This window comes from Podarcis gaigeae (genome assembly GCF_964106915.1).
Source record: "Podarcis gaigeae genome assembly, chromosome: 10".
Classification (NCBI taxonomy): domain Eukaryota; kingdom Metazoa; phylum Chordata; class Lepidosauria; order Squamata; family Lacertidae; genus Podarcis; species Podarcis gaigeae.
Window position 1 is genome coordinate 68278878 of NC_139686.1, and position 19907 is coordinate 68298784.

General features: G+C 40.3%; 3 protein-coding genes across 7 annotated transcripts in view; 2 read left to right on the forward strand and 1 right to left on the reverse strand.

Moving 5' to 3' along the window:
- Positions 1-11332, forward strand: part of COG5 (component of oligomeric golgi complex 5) — a 172004-nt gene extending 160672 nt beyond the window's left edge. The window contains exon 23 of one of the 3 annotated variants that reach the window (XM_083701441.1): positions 9239-11332. The gene's annotated coding sequence lies outside the window, so the exon portion shown is untranslated. Of the gene's footprint in view, positions 1-11; positions 1097-4932; positions 5173-9238 lie in introns of those variants that run through there. The other 2 variants (XM_083701442.1, XM_083701443.1) reach the window with 2 other exon arrangements.
- Positions 1-19907, forward strand: part of BCAP29 (B cell receptor associated protein 29) — a 920634-nt gene that overhangs the window by 230721 nt on the left and 670006 nt on the right. The window lies entirely within an intron of this gene.
- Positions 130-18641, reverse strand: HBP1 (HMG-box transcription factor 1). Of its 3 annotated transcripts, XR_014555832.1 has the most exons (12): positions 18529-18641; positions 13413-13605; positions 12091-12325; positions 10986-11118; positions 10119-10230; positions 9920-10032; positions 9222-9378; positions 7183-7327; positions 5184-5510; positions 2332-2473; positions 221-1403; positions 130-185 (listed from the first exon to the last, which is right to left on the reverse strand). XR_014555832.1 is itself a non-coding variant. In XM_083701541.1 (11 exons), exons 1-11 carry the CDS (start codon positions 18541-18543, stop codon positions 1392-1394), a joined length of 1584 nt encoding a protein of 527 aa, XP_083557667.1. In that variant the 5' UTR covers positions 18544-18641; the 3' UTR covers positions 130-1391. The 3 variants fall into 3 exon arrangements, 2 of the variants coding, with proteins under 2 accessions (XP_083557667.1, XP_083557668.1); XM_083701541.1 differs by having other exon boundaries at positions 130-1403; XM_083701542.1 differs by having other exon boundaries at positions 130-1403; positions 13413-13601; positions 18529-18631.

Below are 19907 nucleotides of genomic sequence, written 5' to 3' on the forward strand. Positions count from 1 at the left end.
TTTTAATTTAGAAACCAAAACATTTTGTATCACAAAAAGGCTGTTTTCCCTGGAGACACTGAAGCTGACCACAAGAAAAACCTTTTGTGTATACAATACACATTTACTTCTTGGCAACGATCCTTGAGGTTTTTCATATTACATAATTCTTTATTCCATGTACATTGAAGTAACAAAGTTTTTATCTTAAACTCATGCTATATTCTGAGTGGAAATCTACTTTAATTAAAAATCCTATGCATACTTGCTTTAAGTGCTCCTCCTATGTAGCAATCATATAGATGGGTAATGGCATTTAGTCACAACTCATTTGATGTACATAATACTAGACAATATATTTTACAAATTTATTTGAAATACATGAATATAGTGTGCAAAATCATAGGAGCAACATGTCAGGTGCTGAAATTTATTGTTGTGATTCTTAAACAGAAACACACTCTTTATTTAGTAACATTAAAAGCTATGTTGTAATGTTCACAGCAAAAGTAGCCATAAATCTAACATATTTCCTCTACTTTTAGATAGATGGAGGGGAAACAGTAAAGTGCAAATGTTGCACCTACAGTAAGTGCAAAGTTTGTCCCCACCATAAAAGATGTCTTATGGCAAAATAAAATCTTTAAAATATGCAGCATAGGAACACCCGTCCCCACCCCACCCCACCCCGGCAAAAAAAAACCCTTTAAGAATAAAATGGTGACACCACAAGAAGCACCATTCTTTTGGGATAATGCAAGTAATGAATTTAACCCTGGGCCTTTATCAACAGCCCTGGCAATTCTGCTTTTTATTCTTGCTGGGAAGAGATCACACCTCAAATAATTTATAAATGTGTTATCTTCCCAAAAAGATAACAATTTTGCTACATATAGTATACATATAGTATATACATTTCCTATCCACTTTGCCACACATTCTGGTAACTTGTTGGCACTGGGCAAACGAGAAGTTCATATATTATGTCAGAAAATCCCAGCTCCCAGATTTGTAGTTAATTACATAGTTTGTGCAATACATATTAATCAGCAATAAGAATCAATGTATAAACAGGTTACATATTTAAAATTCCCCTTTTTTGCATTTTTCTTAAAAATAAACATTTATACAAAGCTCCTCTTCCTACTATTCTTTAGCACCACAGGATATCCATTTTCAAGCCTATTACACCTGATAGACATATATGTAGTTTGGAAGAAAAATAAGGCAATTTGGTTTTAAAATGCTGATAGTTTTTAGCTTTCTTAATGCTCTACTGTAATAAGCAAATTCTCATTCCTAACAACTCAATGCTGCCAGTATTTTATGGTCGCACCTTCACAACAAATCATGAATTCTTGATCATCAAGTCTTCTTCCACTATGTATTTGTAGAAGAATTCCGATCTAATGTTATTGTGAACCCTGTAAAAATGAGAACCAGAAACTAAGATGAATGCACAAAGCGTGAGACTCAATTTGCACATGGAAGTATATTACCTGCTTCAGCACAACCACACACAACCCCCCCCCCCCCATGGCAACCCTGTTGGGAAAACTTTCAGGTCATCTTCTGCCAATATATTTAACCCAAAAGCATTGCATTGGACCCAGGTTCTTTTGGTCTAAAAGGGAACCTAAGGAGCCAACCCATAATAAATGCTTTCTACAACTGGTTTTCCTTAAAGCCCCTATCTCAAAATGTGTGTTCCTTTATTCCTTTCCCCCTTTGTAAGGTGGTTTCAAAACCTGCCCAGAATGTAAAAGGCAGAACCTTTCTATGGTCTTGTGTAGACTTCAGCTAGTTTGTGGCTTCACCTATTGTTTAGAAATAATTTTCTCTTAGTTAGCTCTGGCTTCTATGGCTTAAGGAGGCAGTGCTGGCATCAATATAATAAATTGATGGGGGGGAGTGGGGATGACAGATGCGCTGTCATAAGGCTGAGTACTTGGTCAGTGCCAAAACATTGCTTTTTCAACAGAGCAATATATGGTATATGGCCAGGGAAAGCAGGACTTTTTGAATGATGATGATGATACACAGATTAGTTTTCTTAGACATTTGCTATAAGCAACTCTATGAGATTCTTGTCCCTACCTTTAGATGTTAACATCTACACAGGGAAATGCAAAAAACGTCCCCTTTTGTGCATTATCATACACTATCATGAAAAGGGTAACTTTGAACATGGACAATTTCCTATGAAAGGGAAAGCCTGATGGTAAGCATGGGGTTACATTTCAGATTTCACAGAGAATGTAGGGACGGGTGCCCTGCAGTTCTGAAGTATTCTACGTGAATCCCCAAGCACCAAGATGTGCGCTAAAATGTCAAAGTAGAGGAAAAACATACTGAATTTGTTCGTTTCCGTTTCCAGCAGTCGGGATTTAAACGTTTTTGTTCTTCAGCCAAGGCCTTGGCTTCTAATGTGTACATCCGCCTTTCTTCATTTTTCATTTTTTTCCACCTGTCACCAAGTATCACACTTATGGCTCTGCAGGAGAAATATTTAGGAAATAGTCAGTGCAGGAATCCAGCAGCACATGTAACATTTTCTAGTATCCATTTCCTTTCTGAGGATAGCACAGGATAAAAATTATATACAAGAAAACACTCAAGTGTTCACAGATAATGTCCTTGTTCAAGCTAGGTGCAATTGTTTATTATCCTGTGACACTGAATTAACTGAAAGGCAGGAAGTCCTACGTGATTTTGAAGATATGTGTAAGTAATTTGTCAAATTTGGAAAACTATTTTTCTGTAAGCATGGATGATGGTAGAGCAAAGCATTCAGCTCATTACAGGGCCTTAATATTCAAGACTTCTACATATGTAATTAATACCTATTATGCTTGCATCTCCTTATTGCTGAATACAAATACATTTCAACTAGACATCTATTACCATAATTCACACAACAAAGTTCTTTAGTTGTTAGGATAAGTGGGATAAATATAATCTTTAAAAAATGGATGAAGTCACTGTGTCTGCAAGTTCACATTGGGCCAGTCCAAAGTTTCAGAGTTTGGAAGAGTACGTACCGTATTTTTCTCTCTATAGGATGCACTTTTCCTCCTCCAAAAATCAAGGGGAAGTGTGTGTGCGTCCTATGGGGCGAATGCAGACTCCTTGGCTTCAGCGATAGCAACGCGAAGCCTCCAAAGCGCAGAGGGAGCACGTGCTCCGGAGGCTTCGCGTTGCTTTCGCTGAAGCCTGGAGAGCGAGAGGGGTCGGTGTGCACTGAAGCTATCCCTGAAGACTATCCCTGCAGCTCCAAAGGCTTCGGGTTCCTTTTGCTGAAGCCGGGAGAGCAAGACTCTCCTGGCTTCAGCAGAGGGAGAGCTGCGCAACGCCCATTCAGCGAAGCAGGAGGAGAAATGGAAGGGGCTCCGTTTCTCCTGCCACTTTGCTGAAGGGGCACTGAGCAGAGAGGGGGGGGATTTTTTTTTCCTGTTCTCCCCCTCCTGTCCTGTGTTCTGATGCATCCTATAGAGTGAAGAATACGGTATGTACTTTATTTTAGGCATATAAAGATGTCTCCAAAACATACTGCTTGTGGCTGCTTTAATAACAGTATATAAGAAACCACTGATAAATAAATTCAACATTAACACAACCACCAGTTTGTTGTGTGTCTTGCTATAGTTCTCCTTTGCTGCTATTCAGCAGTGCATACTCCCAGATAAGTGTCTGTAGGATTGCAGCCTAGAATACATAACATTACTGCCAAGCATGACAATATGAGGCTACATTTTAATATTTTAATGTTCCATTATTTTAATGTTGTATTTTATTCTTGTTTTTAAGTTGTAATCATTCATCTTGTTTTTATTATTGCTTGTAAGCTGCTCTGAGCCCGGCCTTGGCTGGGGAGGGCGGGGTATAAATAAAAAATTATTATTATTATTATTATAACACCACCTAGCATTTATATCAGGCATAGGCAATCTTGGCCCTCCAGATGTTTTGGGACTACAACTCCCATCATCCCGGACCACTGGTCCTGTTAGCTAGCGATGATGGGAGTTGTAGTCCCAAAACATCTGGAGGGCCAAGTTTGCCTATGCCTGATTTATATAAAGCATAATTTGAGACAAGCTTACAATGAAGCACCTTGAGATCTGTTCCCTTTGTTGAAGCACCACTTTCCTAACTGAAAGCATGTGTTCCTCAATTTAAAACAGGGATGGCTAACCTACAGCTCTCCAGTATGGCTGGACCACAACTCCCACCATCCTCAACTGTTAGCTATGCTGACTGGCTGATGGGAGTTAGGAGTCCCAACAACAGCTGGATGACCAGAGGTTAGCCATCCATTCATTGAATAAAATAAAGGGAAGAAGAGGTTTAGCAACCACATTTTTAAACACGCCCCATAATCATGGAAGTATGTAGTTAAGGTAAAGGTAAAGGTACCCCTGCCCATACGGGCCAGTCGTGACCAACTGTGGGGTTGTGCGCCCATCTCACTTAAGAGGCCGGGGGCCAGCGCTGTCCGCAGACACTTCCGGGTCGCGTGACGAAGCTGCTCTGGCGAGCCAGCACCAGCGCAGCACACGGAAACGCCGTTTACCTTCCTGCTAGAAAGCGGTACCTATTTATCTATTTGCACTTAGGGGTGCTTTCAAACTGCTAGGTGGGCAGGAGCTGGGACCGAACGACGGGAGCTCACCCCGCCGCGGGGATTCGAACCGCCGACCATGCGATCGGCAAGCCCTAGGCGCTGAGGTTTTACCCACAGCACCACCCGCGTTGTAGTTAATAGACACTAATAAGCCAAGCAACCATGTAGTTTTTGGTAATTATGCCACATGTTATAATTTTGTTCCCGCCTGCTTCCCATTCCATCCATCAAAAATGTCAGTAGTACTGTAATAATGAATTATGTCAATGGCAGCATGCCATTACTCTCTGCTTTTTTTAGAGGAAACGTCTTTGTTTGTTAAACCACAGTTTCCAATGAGATGCAAACCGGGAAACTGTGTTTTAAGCTCGTCTACAAACCCACTGCTTGACCCTTGGTTGTACAAAGAACATTACATCAAACCACATCAATATGCAAGTTTCCATTTTGGAATCATTTTCAAAGGCAATTTAGAAGGACCCCAATGAAAATAATATTTCATTTATCAGGCCAGCAACCCACATCTGAACTCCCTGCACTTAAAATGTAAATCACAATCAGAAGCATACATATTCCTTACCTGTTATCTTTCCCTGGATACATCTGAGTATATTCTACTCTGTACTTTTTGGCAAAAAGCATGAAGGCATTCATTGGTCTTTTGCATTTGTTGGGAGAAGTGGCATTCACAGTACTTGCAGTCCCTGAGCTGTGGCTTTTGCTGGCTTTACTATACAAAGAATTGGGTGAAATTTGTGATGATTGAGCAGGTCCACAGTTTGTACTGCATTCTGATCTTTCAAAGTCTTGGCTTCCTGAACCTCCACAAGATAAAGAAGCACGGCGCTGGCGAGCCATACTGCTTAGCACATAAACCGCAGAGGAATCCATCGGTGTAAAATCATAACTGAAATGGAGAAACCAGTTTAAAAAATAAGTTGCAGGTTTTATTTTTCAAGTCTAGATTTACTCTCAAATACTGATGTGAGGTGAGAATATTCTCCAGATAATAATCTCGAGAATGAGAATATTCTCCACAAACTGTAAATTCTAATGTAAGAACCAGTTTTACAACCCACATTTTAAAAATCTAGTAAATAACTTAAAACTCCTAGAAAAAACAGCTTCTAACAAACTCAGTGAATTTTACACAACCATCAACTTCGTTCTATGATCAGATGATCAGTGTGGAACTGAAAGCTCTGTTACCAGTGGAGATGAAGATGGTGACTTATCCTCTTAAGATGTTTGAGGAGTCAATATAAATTTATAAACGTTTGACACTTGTTACTTAAAGCCTATTTTTTTAAATAAATTTATTTCTTGTGACAATTTATCAGTTATAATTTAAATTATGTTGTATGTTGCCTTACTTGTCTAAGCAGATAGCAATTTGCATTTCTGATGTTATGTCACTTGTCATTACTGATTATTTGTGTTTTATTTTCTGGAAATAATAGCATTTATTTTAAACTTTATATTGATTGTATTAGTGTTGCACTGAAAATACTGTACCATGTAGATATGCTTATTAAATAACATACTCATGTAGCGGACCTGAGTTTTTTTATAGTCCCTTTACTTTAAAAGCTACATTTCATACATACACAACATAATTAGAATTCAAAGTTGATGGTAAATATACAGTTAGTGGCAGGCTTAGTAATTAACCTGAGTCATTCACACTGAATTTTCAATTTCACGTTTGGTGCCAAAAAAAATTAATAAAATTATCTGTACAGTTTTTGGTTGCCATCTGAACAAGTTTACCCATGAATAAACATGTATATTAATACATACATGTATTTTCAATACATTAAGATTATTTTCAATGCATTAAAATGAATATTCTCCTATTTTAAATGAAAATTCTCTAATATTCACAATAATCGAGAATATTCTCCAAAAAATTATTCTCAAGAATTTAACATCACAACTCTCAAATAACACCTAACAATGCTCCCATTTGCTGGATCCTGTTCTCCATCTCATTTAGTATATCAATTAGAGGTAAATTTCATCTCTTATTCATGCCACACATTCTAACTGAAGGCTTGAAACTGGTCGTTTCCTACCCCCTAGTGGAAGAAAACTGATAATTCTATAGATTTTTTATTGATACTACAGGTAAAGCTGATATGCAGTCAACCATGAATAAAGAAAACAAATTGCTAAAATATAGTTCATGTGTCCAACATTTCCAAAAATAACACCCAATATTGTATTTAAACTGCATTCTAAAAGTTTTTTTTTTAAAAAAAACCAAAACCCCGCACAATCAGTTTTATTTAAGATTGTCATCCTCTGCTATTTGTTCAAGGAACTGTAAGAAAAATAAATTCATAAAGTCTGAGAAACATAATTGACTGCTTTTTGTGTGTGTTTAAAATTTAAACTGGAAAAGAAGGAACCAACAAATTGTTAGTAACACCTAAGAAAAGCATGGAGAAATGGTTAACTTGATACTTACACTATTTATCTATTAGTTATATTTATGTGTCTTTCTTCCACCAATCAGTGCTCAAGGTAGCAAAAAACAATTGAAATAAAATAAAATACTGTCCATTCTTAAGAGTTACCTTTTGAATGTATCAAACACACCCGAATCATCGAAATTAATGGCATCAGGGTGTCCTGGAGGTAGACATGTATCTCCAATGTGCATTTCACAACATGGAATTCCATGCTGAACCACAGTCAGGCTCGGATAAAAAGATGACCAGCCTGAATGGAAAAAACCTTGAATTAGATAAATAGTCCAGCAACTCAGATTCTCTTTATTTAGAGTCCCAATAGCACGAAACACAATTCTATATACATCTGCTCAGAAATAAGCCCCACTTTGTTAAATGTGGCTTCCTCCTTAGCAAATGTATTTAGAATCCAAATGTCAAGAATATGAAGGCGATTTTAAGCAATCAGACAAAGATCTGCTCTAACTAAGAGTGGAGAAGTGAATTGGAGGAATGCTCTTGCACACATTCATCTGTTTTGCAGTCTCTCTTCCCTTTCACTGTTTCCCTCCCATTTTGAACACTGGGATAACAATTACTGAGAGAGATTTAGATCCATTACTGACCTGGTCTCTCTCTCCCCGGAGTTTGGGAGCATGTTGTGGGGTCAGGACAGCTTTTGATCCAAGCTGTTCCCTAACTCTCCCTGACGCACCTTTGAACCAGTTTCAACATGCCCAATTCTGGGCTGGGCTAGGGCAGCAAGAGTTTTCTTCACCAGGGTGGGGGCGAAATCAGACACGAAATTTCTTTCTCTAGTGTGGCATCGAATCTCTTGTCTCTAATGTCAGAGAGGGAGACCCAATATATCCTATGATCCCTGGGCATTGCACACTTGGTGTTTCCCTAGGTGTTTTACAATTAGAAATAAAATACATAAAGGAACCTGCCCAAAGTGTCATGGAGTCACCACATATGTAGAGAAAGGGAAGAAAGAGGCTTTAGAATCTCAGTATTTTCTTTGGAACAGGAAAAAAAAATGTTCACGTCATTTTTTTAATTGATTATTTTAAACATATTCTACCACCAAAGGAATGGATAATCTAACAGGACTTCACCACTTTCAGCAAGGAAAATATTGCACAATTAAGAGCTTATGGCTCTCCCTCTGCTCCATATCAATATCAAAAAGTCATGGGTATGATGTTATCTAAAGTTAGTCATGCTTAACTCCTACTGAAATCAGCAAGGGAACTGAATAATGTCTGGGAGTAAACGCAAACAGCACTGTTTTCCAGGGAACTTGAGCACAATTAAGTTTAGTAGGAACAGGGGTTATTTGGTAAATAAAGCTCTTCCCAGAAGTTGAATGGTTTCAGTTGTTCAAATTCTATACAAGGGTAACAGTTGATTTTCAGTATCATGGAACACATCAGACTTTTCCAGCACCCTAGGACCTGCTGTGCCTGCACATAAAGGAGTTCAGATGGCACAAACGTTACAGCATAACATCATGGCAATCAAAATATTCACCACTGGGATGCTACATGAGTTTCATTGCAAGAGATTGCAAACGCTTTAATTTACACATAGGTATCTACCATGCTGGAACCTGCCAGAAGAGTTCCAGACCTCCTTCTCCAGCAGGTATTTGCATTTAACATAAGCCTGCTGTTCTATATTTATTTATATCCTGCCTTTTTTCCTGACAGGGACTCAAGGCACCTAACATAAAAATAAAGAAGTGCTAGAAACTTAGAAAAAGCAGTAATTAAAAAACAATCAAACATTTACATATGGATATCTTTAAAAATCTGGTAAAACCATACAAATAATTATAATGAAAACAGTATGACACTGGCCCTTTCATTAAAAATTGACAGTTCCCAAAAGCCTGCTGGAACAAGGTTTTATTTTCCTCAGAAAAAAAGTCTCTAGTATTACAGGTGTTCGCTAAATGTACTAACGCTGGGAGGTTGAAAGAAGTTCAACATGGAAGTTTTAGACATTTTCTGCACAGAGACAGAAGAAAGTTTTTGACATGGTAATAGATTGGTTTTTTTAAGACTATGACAGTTTATGGCAATAAGATGATGACTGGATTACCAGAATATACTGTACAGTGATGTTCTACATGCATTACAATAGTTATAATAATTTCTTACCTTTGTTTTTAACATAGAAAGGATGATCTAGTCTACACTCTACAGTAAGCAAGCCATCTGCCACTGTGCCAGGATCAAAAGTCAATTTTAGAACTGACTCGCCAAATGAAACACTTTCTTCATGGGATATCAACTTCAAACCATCAGAACCATATCCCTGTAGAACAGGCGAGCTTTGGTTATTCAAGGAACACGTGAGTCTACGGACATTGAAACTACTCTCATCCTAAAAGAACTGAGTGTGTAATTTATTTGGCAAAAACAGTCACTTTCTCCTTCCCACAATATTTCTGGCTCAGCCACTAACATTTATTTCACTTTAGTCACTAGATTTGTTTACTACATATATGATCAGCCACAATGGGCAAGACATGCCAGGCAGGAGTTCCGTCATATGTAATCAGCCTAGTTTGCAGCAGCACTTCAAAAGATGAAACTTTCCCTTTGACACTATCACCAAATAATTTAGCATCAGCTTTTCTTGAGCAAGCTGCCATTCCTCCTGGATATGCAGCCAAGTAGCCAACCATACCTTTCTACTCCTTCCTCACAGGCTATCCTATTAAGATGGCTGCATGTAAATGCTTTCCTTTGCTGTCTGTCTCTCTTTAAAGCATGCAACGTTTAGAAATTAACTCAGGCAAACAGCTGATAAATTGCTGTGGTCATTACAAAAGAATATGAAAAGGAAAACTTACTTTGTAAGTACTCACTGAATCATCCATTTCATTTTTACAGGCTGTGGACCTAGCAAAATCTTCAGCATCCTCCCATTCCTTGTTGCGTCCTTTATGAAAGCATAAACGTGTTCCTAAAGTTTTATTTAAAAGAAAATGAGTGTCATCAAAATGGCAAAACCAATTATTAAATCCTGCCATGTAATTTATGGCACTTTACCTTTAAGGAAACAATGCCAAACAGTTGGAGGCCAGGAGTGGCACCATCCTAGATCATCGTCGTCTGACAGGGATGACATACAGAAAATTCCAGACTCTGATTCACTATTTGTCTGTTGAGAAAACAAAGCCACATAAAGGTTTTTAAATAAATATTTCTAGGTGGACAGTATATGAATACTTTTCAGTTTCTTGCAAAACCAAGCTGCATTTCACTTAATCGCTGCCATGTCTTTTCCCAAGTATTCTTAAATTTTACGTCTTTTATATGACTCTTTGTAGCAGCTACATTATGGAACAAATCTTTCACAAACCAAAGACCCAGTTCCATATTTAAGCATTCCTATGCTACTTTCCTCATTTCTGCCTGCCTGTCTGTCTCTTTGTCTCTCTCCCTCTCACACACAAAGCTCACCCCAACTTAGTGTGCCCCCCTCACAAAAATGACACGTGCAACATGATTAAGGCAAATAGAAAACTGCCAAGACAACTTTTCTCAAAAGTAAGTGATGCTAAAAATGTATGTTTTAAATTGGCCTAAGAACCAGAATACAATGTTCTGTATTGACAGTAGAAGAAATGAATAAGACAATGTTCCATGTGTTTTGATGTTTTGTTTCACAGCTTCTCTCGTGTTTTAATCTACTTGCCAAGCATAAAATAGTGAACATCATAAAGCTTGGTCTTTTGTAGTTCATTCTGTACCTCCCTTGGATTGTGAGCTCTTCAAGCTATGTACGCTACCACAAAGATTGCTCCCAACACTAAACAAGTAAAAAATCTAAATGAGCAGCTGGCAAAGTAAAGCTATTTCAATTTCTAAAAAGTTTAAATCTGGTCTTTAGCTAGTTCAATAAACAAAGCTTACCCTTTCATGTCTGACAGGTGTTTCATCAATGTGATGCTTAGGAAAACCAGAGTCACTCTGAGAGGATTCTGGTGGAGGACGTGCATAGGAATGTAAACTTTTGCTTGTAGCTATTAGATGAACAGGAGATGATCTAGAAAATAATTGTTAAATATATATATATATAAGCAGATATTGCTCAAGGAAGGGAAGAAGGAAAAGCATCACAGGTACACCAAGAGTAATTTATTGACAATTCTGAGATAGTAATGTCTTAGTTGCTTCTTTGAACAGACCAAAATCAGTGGTTTCTGAAAAAATAAAAATCTTTAAATGTGTTTGGCCAATAAATTATACTCTGTAACTTCGAGGTATTTTCTCCCTTTGCGTATTTGGCAATAGAACATAATGCTGCTAACATTTCTATGATGTGCTTGGTTTCATCAACAAATACTGTGCTCAATTTTTTTTACTATTTTTTACTATTATCACACCACAGCAGTCTGCCCCAGTGTTACCAAAACACATAGATGGAAAAGAGGTTAACACAGCAAGTAGTCCAACCAATGCTCATTGCTACAAAGAAAGGAGGGCTGGGGAATAAACTTAGTAAGTTCCTTGAAGACCTCCTTATTCCAGGCTATAGCTGGGGGACACAAGGGAGAACCAGTCCTTTAGCTACAGTGTTCTACATGGCTGGGCAGCCTAGAAGCTCCAACCTCCTGCCACCCTTTCAGCTACAGAACTGTGACTGAGGGGCCCAAAGCAACAGCGAGCAACATTTTGGTTTATTTAGATCATATGCAAGTAGACTGGGTGTCACACAAATAGAAGGAGCAAAAAATAAATTAAAACAATAAACTGCTAAAGCAAGTAAAAGTGATAATTGTCAAATGCCTACTTTAAAAACAGGGACTCTGCAATTACCATTAAATTTTATGTTTCATGTTATTACACGTTTAAAACAGTTGCTGTGCTTTTAGACAACCACCCATGCAAGGAGGTTCCAGTTGTAAAAGGGTAGTATCCCAAAGTTTGATGCAAAATAAAACTCTTTAAACAATATGAATGCTGCTGCAAGCTTCAAAATGGATAGAAATGTAAGAAATGTGAATCGACACCACACCTGTTATAAAAAGAGCACTGCATTAGAGGACTCTGTGGACTAGTAGCTATGTTTGCCAATTCTGTCAACCAGTTCACTCCATTCTCACAAGTATAAGCATTTTCTGAACTGCTGCTTGAGGTATGCTGGTTCCATGAAGGCCTTGAATATTCCTGATGCGAGACATCAGCACTCAGCTGGAAAAGTGCAGGTGGGGTAGAATCAGTGTGAACAGCCTGCAATTCAGGAAGATCATCTGCAAAGAAGAGCACATGGTCTGATTGATTCCTACAGATTAGACCAGCACAACCTAAGGTCTACAGGTCAATTAAGGTCGATCTCCCTGACTATGATTTGGGGGGGGGGGCGCGCAACAAATTACCTATTGTCCATGGGCATTCAAGGCCCATCACAGCACCATCACACCAAAATGGGAACATGCAAAGTCCTGAGCTGGGTGGAAGGAGCCCACACTTCTAACTACACCAGTATTGTCTCAGTTTCTGGAAAGGCTTTTGCTGACGCAGTTTGGGATTTTGACACTCCTTATCCTGTAGGCCAGGGATTATCAAATTATGCCAACAGCATTGGAAATGGAGGGTGATATATGTATGTTCTGAACAGTCCCATCTGAGTTTATGTTTAAACACAGGAGTCTCCAGAGCAAGCAACTTGGTATGTTTCTGGAGGGTCCCTTCATAAAAAGTACACTGAACACATAATATCAAGCAATGAAGAACTCAACCCAACATTTGTGCACCACCTCATATTTGCATGACTGGGGTGTAGCTTCATGTGCAAGTGACTCAAATAGGACAGATATTATATTATTTAGAATATTTGGGATTGGCAATGCCCAGAGTCTTTGCAACCAACCTTATCTTGGTATTTTCATCTAGTGAAAGGTATATTGTCACCCTTTGGGAACAGTCTTCTCAAAAATGAGGAAATCATATGGCATCAGCAAAGAAGCAGAATACATCCACCAATTGTGGCCAACTTCCAACACATTCATGTTGCTATTATTACAGCATTCTCTGCAATTTCAAGCTGACAATGCTCCTTCCCTCCACGGCAAACTGAAGGGAGTTTCCAAACGCATTTGTTTTTTGGCATAGAATCAAGTCATTCAAGGGAATGCAATAAGAAGAATTCAGCAAGTTTGCCTAATTCCCTTGCATAGACCCAATATGCACTCTAGATCTTGGCCAAAGTATCTGGGCTAAATGAGTCCCACTCTCAACTCTACATACGATTGGATGGTACCCAGTGAATGCTATATGAATCTCATTGTGTAACACAAATGCATACTCAGTTTATTTTAAGAAAGCCAGAGTATTTACCAAGCTCCATGTGCTCATCACAAGATGCATATCCAGGAGAAGATGGGAGGTTCTCATTACACTTCAGTAATTCCAATGATTCATTCATCCTTGAAGTTCTCTTGTCCACCACTAACAGGAGTTTCTGCACTGCATTAGGCATCTGGTTAGTCTTAACTTCCCAAACCATGGTAGGATGCTTCAAATTATCTGACTTAAGCAGAATGAGAAAATTACATGCATTAAGTCACTTAGCTACAGTTAAAACTGCATGAAGATCTATCACCCCCAACTCTCTATAAAAATTTTTGCCAATTAAAATATCTCCAAGACTCATAGCTAACTCTTGCCTGACATTATTGTTATACACAGACTACACAATTCATCAAAAGTAACATCTCAGCAGGATTCTTTATACAACCATGCTAACAATATGTTGAATTTATCGGTTAAAATGATGGAATATTACCGTATATTTTATAGTAAGAGCTATTCTAACTAAATTCAGTTTCTCTGAATTTGAGGCAGAAAAAGGAGTATTTTGCTTCTTTTACAGGTTGAAGAATCTTCATCAGTGTGTTAAAAACATCGGTGCTGGCTCGGTGCTGATAACACCAAGGATGCTGGTTTGATCCCTTTAAGGGACAGCTGCATATTCCTGCATTGCAGGGGGCTGGACTCAGGGTCCCTTCAAACTCTATAATTCTACTACTACAACCATCCTAACCATAGGGAATTGACCTACAATGGCTTCTAAACACAGAACAAGGCTGGGGACATACATACATATGAGCAACCTAATTGGAACTCTGAACTCCCAACTTTGTGATGGGCTACTACAAAGAGAACAAAGTGGTGAGTTTGTCAGAAACTACCCAACAGCCAGTCTTGCAACTGACATTTGTGCTTCATCCCTGTTGGGAGTTGACAAGACTGGTCTGGCGAGGTGTATGAACCTCCTTTGGCATGTAAACTTACTACAGCAAAAGTAAAAAAGTTTACTGACAAGCCAATGCAAGTTCCACAGTGGCCCTGTCATTCTCAGTCTTATAGAGAGGTGTGAGAAACAAGTCACAGAGGCAGCAGGCAGGGTATATACACATATACACATGAGAAAAGTGAGGGCTATATTAGAGGCCAAGAAGCAAGTCAATGGCTGATATCCAAGAATGAATAAAAGCAAGACTTGATGAAACCTGTTGTTTAAATTTCTCATTAACTGATGTCATTACTTTCTAATGTTTTATGATTTCAAGGTAACATATACTTAGTAGGATGTTTTATGCAGATAAAACTAAAATTTTATAGCAGTACTTAACATTTTCGGAAGGTAAAATTAAAATTATTTGGTTTTCCAATTTATGTGTTTTTTGATCAAATGTAGCTTTACCAAGCGAAATATTGTCCAATAACAAACATAATGGCAGATTTGAATTCCTCACACCCCCCAAAAAATATTTTTAAGACTGCTCCCTGAAGAAATTTGCAAAAATTAAGTTTCACTCCCTAAAATGACACACCCTTCTAAAGCAACAACTTGCTACTCTGAGTAATAACAAAAGCCAGCCATAAGGTCTTTGCATATGTAAGATAACAATGGATAATTTACAAATTAAAACCAAGGCAGAAGAGCAACAATCAAACATCATGCGTAAACACTTTCTTTTATGCATCTTGAAATACAGAATCAGTCTGTAAACAGCAAGATTCAGCCATAATTTATACAAAAAACCCTCTGGAAGACAAAATTTGCAAACTTCAAGCTACTGAATAAACACACAACTCATATCCCAACATCACTCCTAACAACAAAGTAAGCTGGTGAGTGCCAACCACAGTGTACCCAAATTGGGGCTTCTAAGAAATAAGAGGGAACATGTGCAGGGGAATTCCAGAACTAGTTAAAAAGAAAGATAGAAAAAACCGGGGGGGGGGGGGGCTTAAACACAGACCAATGAGGATGAGTGAGCATACTAATCCCAAGTGTTTTTTCAGGGAGGAGGAATCAAAAACTGAGGGAGAAGGGAAATGGAATGGTGTGTCCTAAAAGAGGACATGGCTGGCTAGAACCAGAGCAGGAGCACTCCATACTCCAACATTTTGTTTCAGGTCTCACTAGCATATTGTTTTGCCTTTCAGAGAAAGAAAGCCAACTACTGTAGTAAGCCAAAGAGCCAAATTGAGTCACTGCAGGAATTGTATCTTGTCCCCCTCCACTTTGTGATTCAAAATTTGCCCACAGAAATTATCCACAAGGCAAATAGAGCTATTCCACTCATTCTTACAGAATTCCATAGTGCAGTCATTTGCTGCCTAAAATGAGGATTGTGGGGTCGCTTAATGTCAGCTGACTGATAAGTGGGCAACCCCACCCATCTATCAAAATGGTCCGTGGAAGGGGCTCAAGAGCCACGTACTGGCTGGATATAGAGCCAAGCTCTCCACTAGTCAGTAATCAGAGTAGGCTGCTCGAAAAGCAATATACAGGTGTGCGCAGATCTACAGAGGAAACTGAACTCATCCACTAGAGAAAAACAATGCCAGCTTTCACACACAGGTATCAATTTTGAGACAAAAAATGCAAATAAGGCATACAAGTAGGATTCCCCCCCCCCAATGCTGTTTTCATCCTTAATAACTTGTAAGTCATTATATAAATACCCAGATGGGTTTTCCACCATTGTCCTAAGAATCCTATTGATTGAATATTGTTTCTTTAATTTGAAGAAATTTGAAGAAAATGATATTCACATGCCAGTACACAATATGAAAATGGGCAAGATTACAGTGTAGAAAGATGTTGCTGACCACGCACTATAAGAAAGCCTTCCCAAAGAAGATTTGCATGGCTACTTCCCTGATGGCATTCTGCCAACAAATAAAAACTTTTAATATTTTAAAACCTTTAACCTGCAGATGAGTTCACAACCTCTGTTAGCTAGCAGATGAGATTACCATCTGATGCAATATTAATTGCTGTTGCAGTTCTTATCATAAACTTGTATTTTACATTTCTATTCACCTTAAGATATCCACTGTATTTTTAAAACTGTTGCATTTCATTTCAGGTAGGTTTTGGCAGTGTTCAATTCATTCAACATTATAAACAAACAACAGATGCACTCTTAAGATTGCTTCACATGTTCCTATTGGACACTTGCGTGAATGATGCATGCTTAAAATCGTAACAGGCAAGGAAACCAAGTGCATTTGAAAACTAGTATCCCACTGTCAAAGATACCTTTACATGTATCAGTGAGCAGCCACGGGACAGCACTTCCTGTAACACGCACACATCTTTATTTTAAAGAAGAAAAAGCCACCACCACAAAGCTTTCTCCTGTCTCACTTTATTCACCAGCAACCATCAAAGCAGCACAAGGCAAGTCACAGAAAGATTCTTCTCAGTTGGTGGATTCAGTGTTCCCTCCCCGCCCCCAAAAAAGTCAAAGGGGGGAAGAAAGGGGGGGCAGTGCAGAAACAATGGTATCTTCACAGCAAGAGACAACAGTAGCCACCAGTGACCCTCTGGTCCTCCCTACAGCCATGCCCCCCCTCTGGTTCCTATTTGGCTTGCCATCTTCACGCAGCTCAAAGTTAAAGAAGGGTCAGGAACATTATCAAGGGTCTAGAAGCCAAGCCTTATGAGGAACAGTTGAGGGGGTTGGGTATGTCTAGTCTGGTGATAAGGACTTGGGAGAGGAGATATGACAGCAACCTTCAAATATCTAAAGGGCTGTCACATGGAAGATGGAGCAGCCTTAATTTCTCTTGCTCCAGAGGGTAGGACCCAAAACAATGGCTTCAAGTTACAGGAAAGGAAATCCTGACTAAACATCAGGAGGAACTTTCTGACAGTGGAATCGTCTCCCTTGTGAGGTTTTGGACTCTCCTTCCTTGAATAATGTTATTATTATTATTATTAAATTTGAATACCACTCATCTACAGATCTCACGATGCTTCACGACACAAACGTACAATTGTTTTAAATTTAAAAAAAAATCAGGTTCTAAAGTAGAGGATGGATGGCCCTCTGTCACGGAGAGGCTTTAGTTGAGATTCCTGTATTTGAAGGCTGGACAAGATGACCATGGGAGGGGGGGGGGTCCCTTCCAACCCTACTGTCTGTTCTACGACTCTACGAAACATGCCCCGTTTGCACAAGGGAGGAGAGAGAGAGAAGCTGGATACAGCTGTGCGGTTACTTAATTGAGACACTACTTCCCACTGTTATACAAGCCGAGAAAGTGGAAGGGGCGGCCAGCCCTGATCCAGCCAACTCCTCCTGCTGCGCTTCTGTCACTGTCAGCTCCGCCCCTCCCCCCCTCCCCGCGCGCGCAGCGTCTCGGGATCTGCGCAAAACAAGAACAGGAACAAGTATCTGTCACGCGCCTCGCGAGAGGGGAGGGAGGCGGTTGGGAGTCACGCGCGAGAGCACGAGCCGCGGGACTCCGATTGGTCCCTTTAACAGAGCGCCGAAAACCGGGCGGAGCCTCGCGAGCGGCTCTCCCTCCGCCCCTCTCTGGTCACGTGGACCATTGCCTGGAAGAGGAGCGCTCATCCTCTCCCTCCCCCCCTCCTTGTTTATAAACTTTTTCCTCGCAGGACACGGCGCATGCGCCCAAAGGCCCCATTCATTCAGAAGTGCGTAACAACAGGACGAGGCTTCGGGTGGGGGCGGGGAAAGGGGCCCGCGCCCCACAGCTGAGGGGGGAAACGCTCTCGGGCGTCGAGATAAGGGCCCGTTCCCCTCAGCTGGCCAAATCAACAAGCGGGTCTCTTCACGCAGGGCGAGGCGGAGGGGACGAAAAAGGAGAAACAGAAGTGGGGGGGGGGGCTCTCCTCAGGTGTGACGCCCGCCTCGCCTGTGGCAGCTTGGCCGCTGCCCTATTGGCGGGGGTCTGCCCCCGCCCCGTAGAGTCGCGCCCGTCTTCTTCCTCCCCTCCTTTTCTCCTCAGCCGTTTTTCGGCACCTCACAAAGTGACCGCCAACAAAAAAGCTTCCCCTCTGCCCGCCACACCGCGACGGCCCTCAGGCGAGAAAGAAAAGCCTTCAAAACAACTCGTTCCCTGACTGTCCGTCCCCGTCCCCTCCTGACCGCCCCTCACGCTCGCTCCAAAACTTCTCGCTACTTACCAAACCTGTCGCCATTACAGGACTCCCTTTCCCCGCCCTCTCTCTTTCTCTCTCTCTCGGGAAAGCCCCGCCCGCCTTTTTATGGACTTTGGGCTCCCAATGGCTCCGGCGGACGCCCATCAAATGCTTCTTCCTGCTCATTGGATCTTGCGAATGCCCGTCAGGTTTCCTCCGTGGAAAACAGACTTGTTTTGATGTCCTTCTGTGCCTTCGGTTGGACGGGAGGCCCTGCCAGTCATCCCGAACGCAGAGTCGTAAATAAGTGTTGGCCAGCCTCCCGAGCCGCAGAGGACAGTGGGATTTGTTGTTTCTCTTCGTCTTATAAGCTAGCTAAGCGCAGGGCTGATGAACACCATTTCCCAGAAGGCTCTCGGTCGTTGGTAAACAAGACTCTTAGGGACACGTGTATTTGTTCAACCAGCATATTGTGGCCCTGTAGGGACCCTTTAAGTCAAACACAGCACCGAGGAGGAGCGCTCCTGTTCTCCATATCGTAGATACGTCTCTTACCTTCGGAGAAGGGAAGCGGATGGGAAAAGAGATGGCTCAAAGCAGATTAATACCACTCAAAAAAAAAGCCCAATCACGTTCGAGTTTTCCCTGACCTCCACGCAATTGAGAGCAAGTCATTACTCTATATGTGCATGCTTATGAAATCTTATTGAATGAAATAATCATAATATTATGTAATTTATAACTATGCAAATAAACTTTTTTTAAAAAGAGAGATTGACCCAGAATGAGGAGCTGGTATTTTAGATGGGGTTTGGGCCCACCCTAAACCATATAACCAAACCGCTAGAAGACTGTTTTCCAATCTGTTTCGATTATTTAAGGCCAAAGTGTTTTATGCAGAATGCTCCATTTCTCTCAACAGAGTAGCCTTTGAAGCAGCATATGTTTTGGGGTGGTCATACTGCTTTTTTCAAAATAGGTGCATGATCCATAGTTTCACACTAAAATCTTGTAACTTTTCTAAGTTCTGGGGTCTATTTTTGTCCTGCTTATTTTGTGCTATAGTACAGATGGCAATAATACAGTACAGGAATATTGGGGGACGCCTATTAAACCAGAACAATGTATCCAGTACAGTATGAACCCATCTTTAATGCACCATCAGTGCATGTTGCAGAATACACATACCGAAAACCACCAGTCCAGAGGGGTCCTAAATTTCAAGAGGGAAATTGAAAAGGAAAGTCAGGAGAATTAAATCACTCCAGCATGCTTGAAGGTTATTTTAAAGCACATAATAGAAATTAAACTGTAAACAGCAGCTTAGGGAAGTTACAAACAAGCCCAAGCATATGCCAGCATCATTGATGAGCACTAAAGGAAAGCTATAAAAAGGAGAGAGTATGTTTTGGCTGTGAATCCTG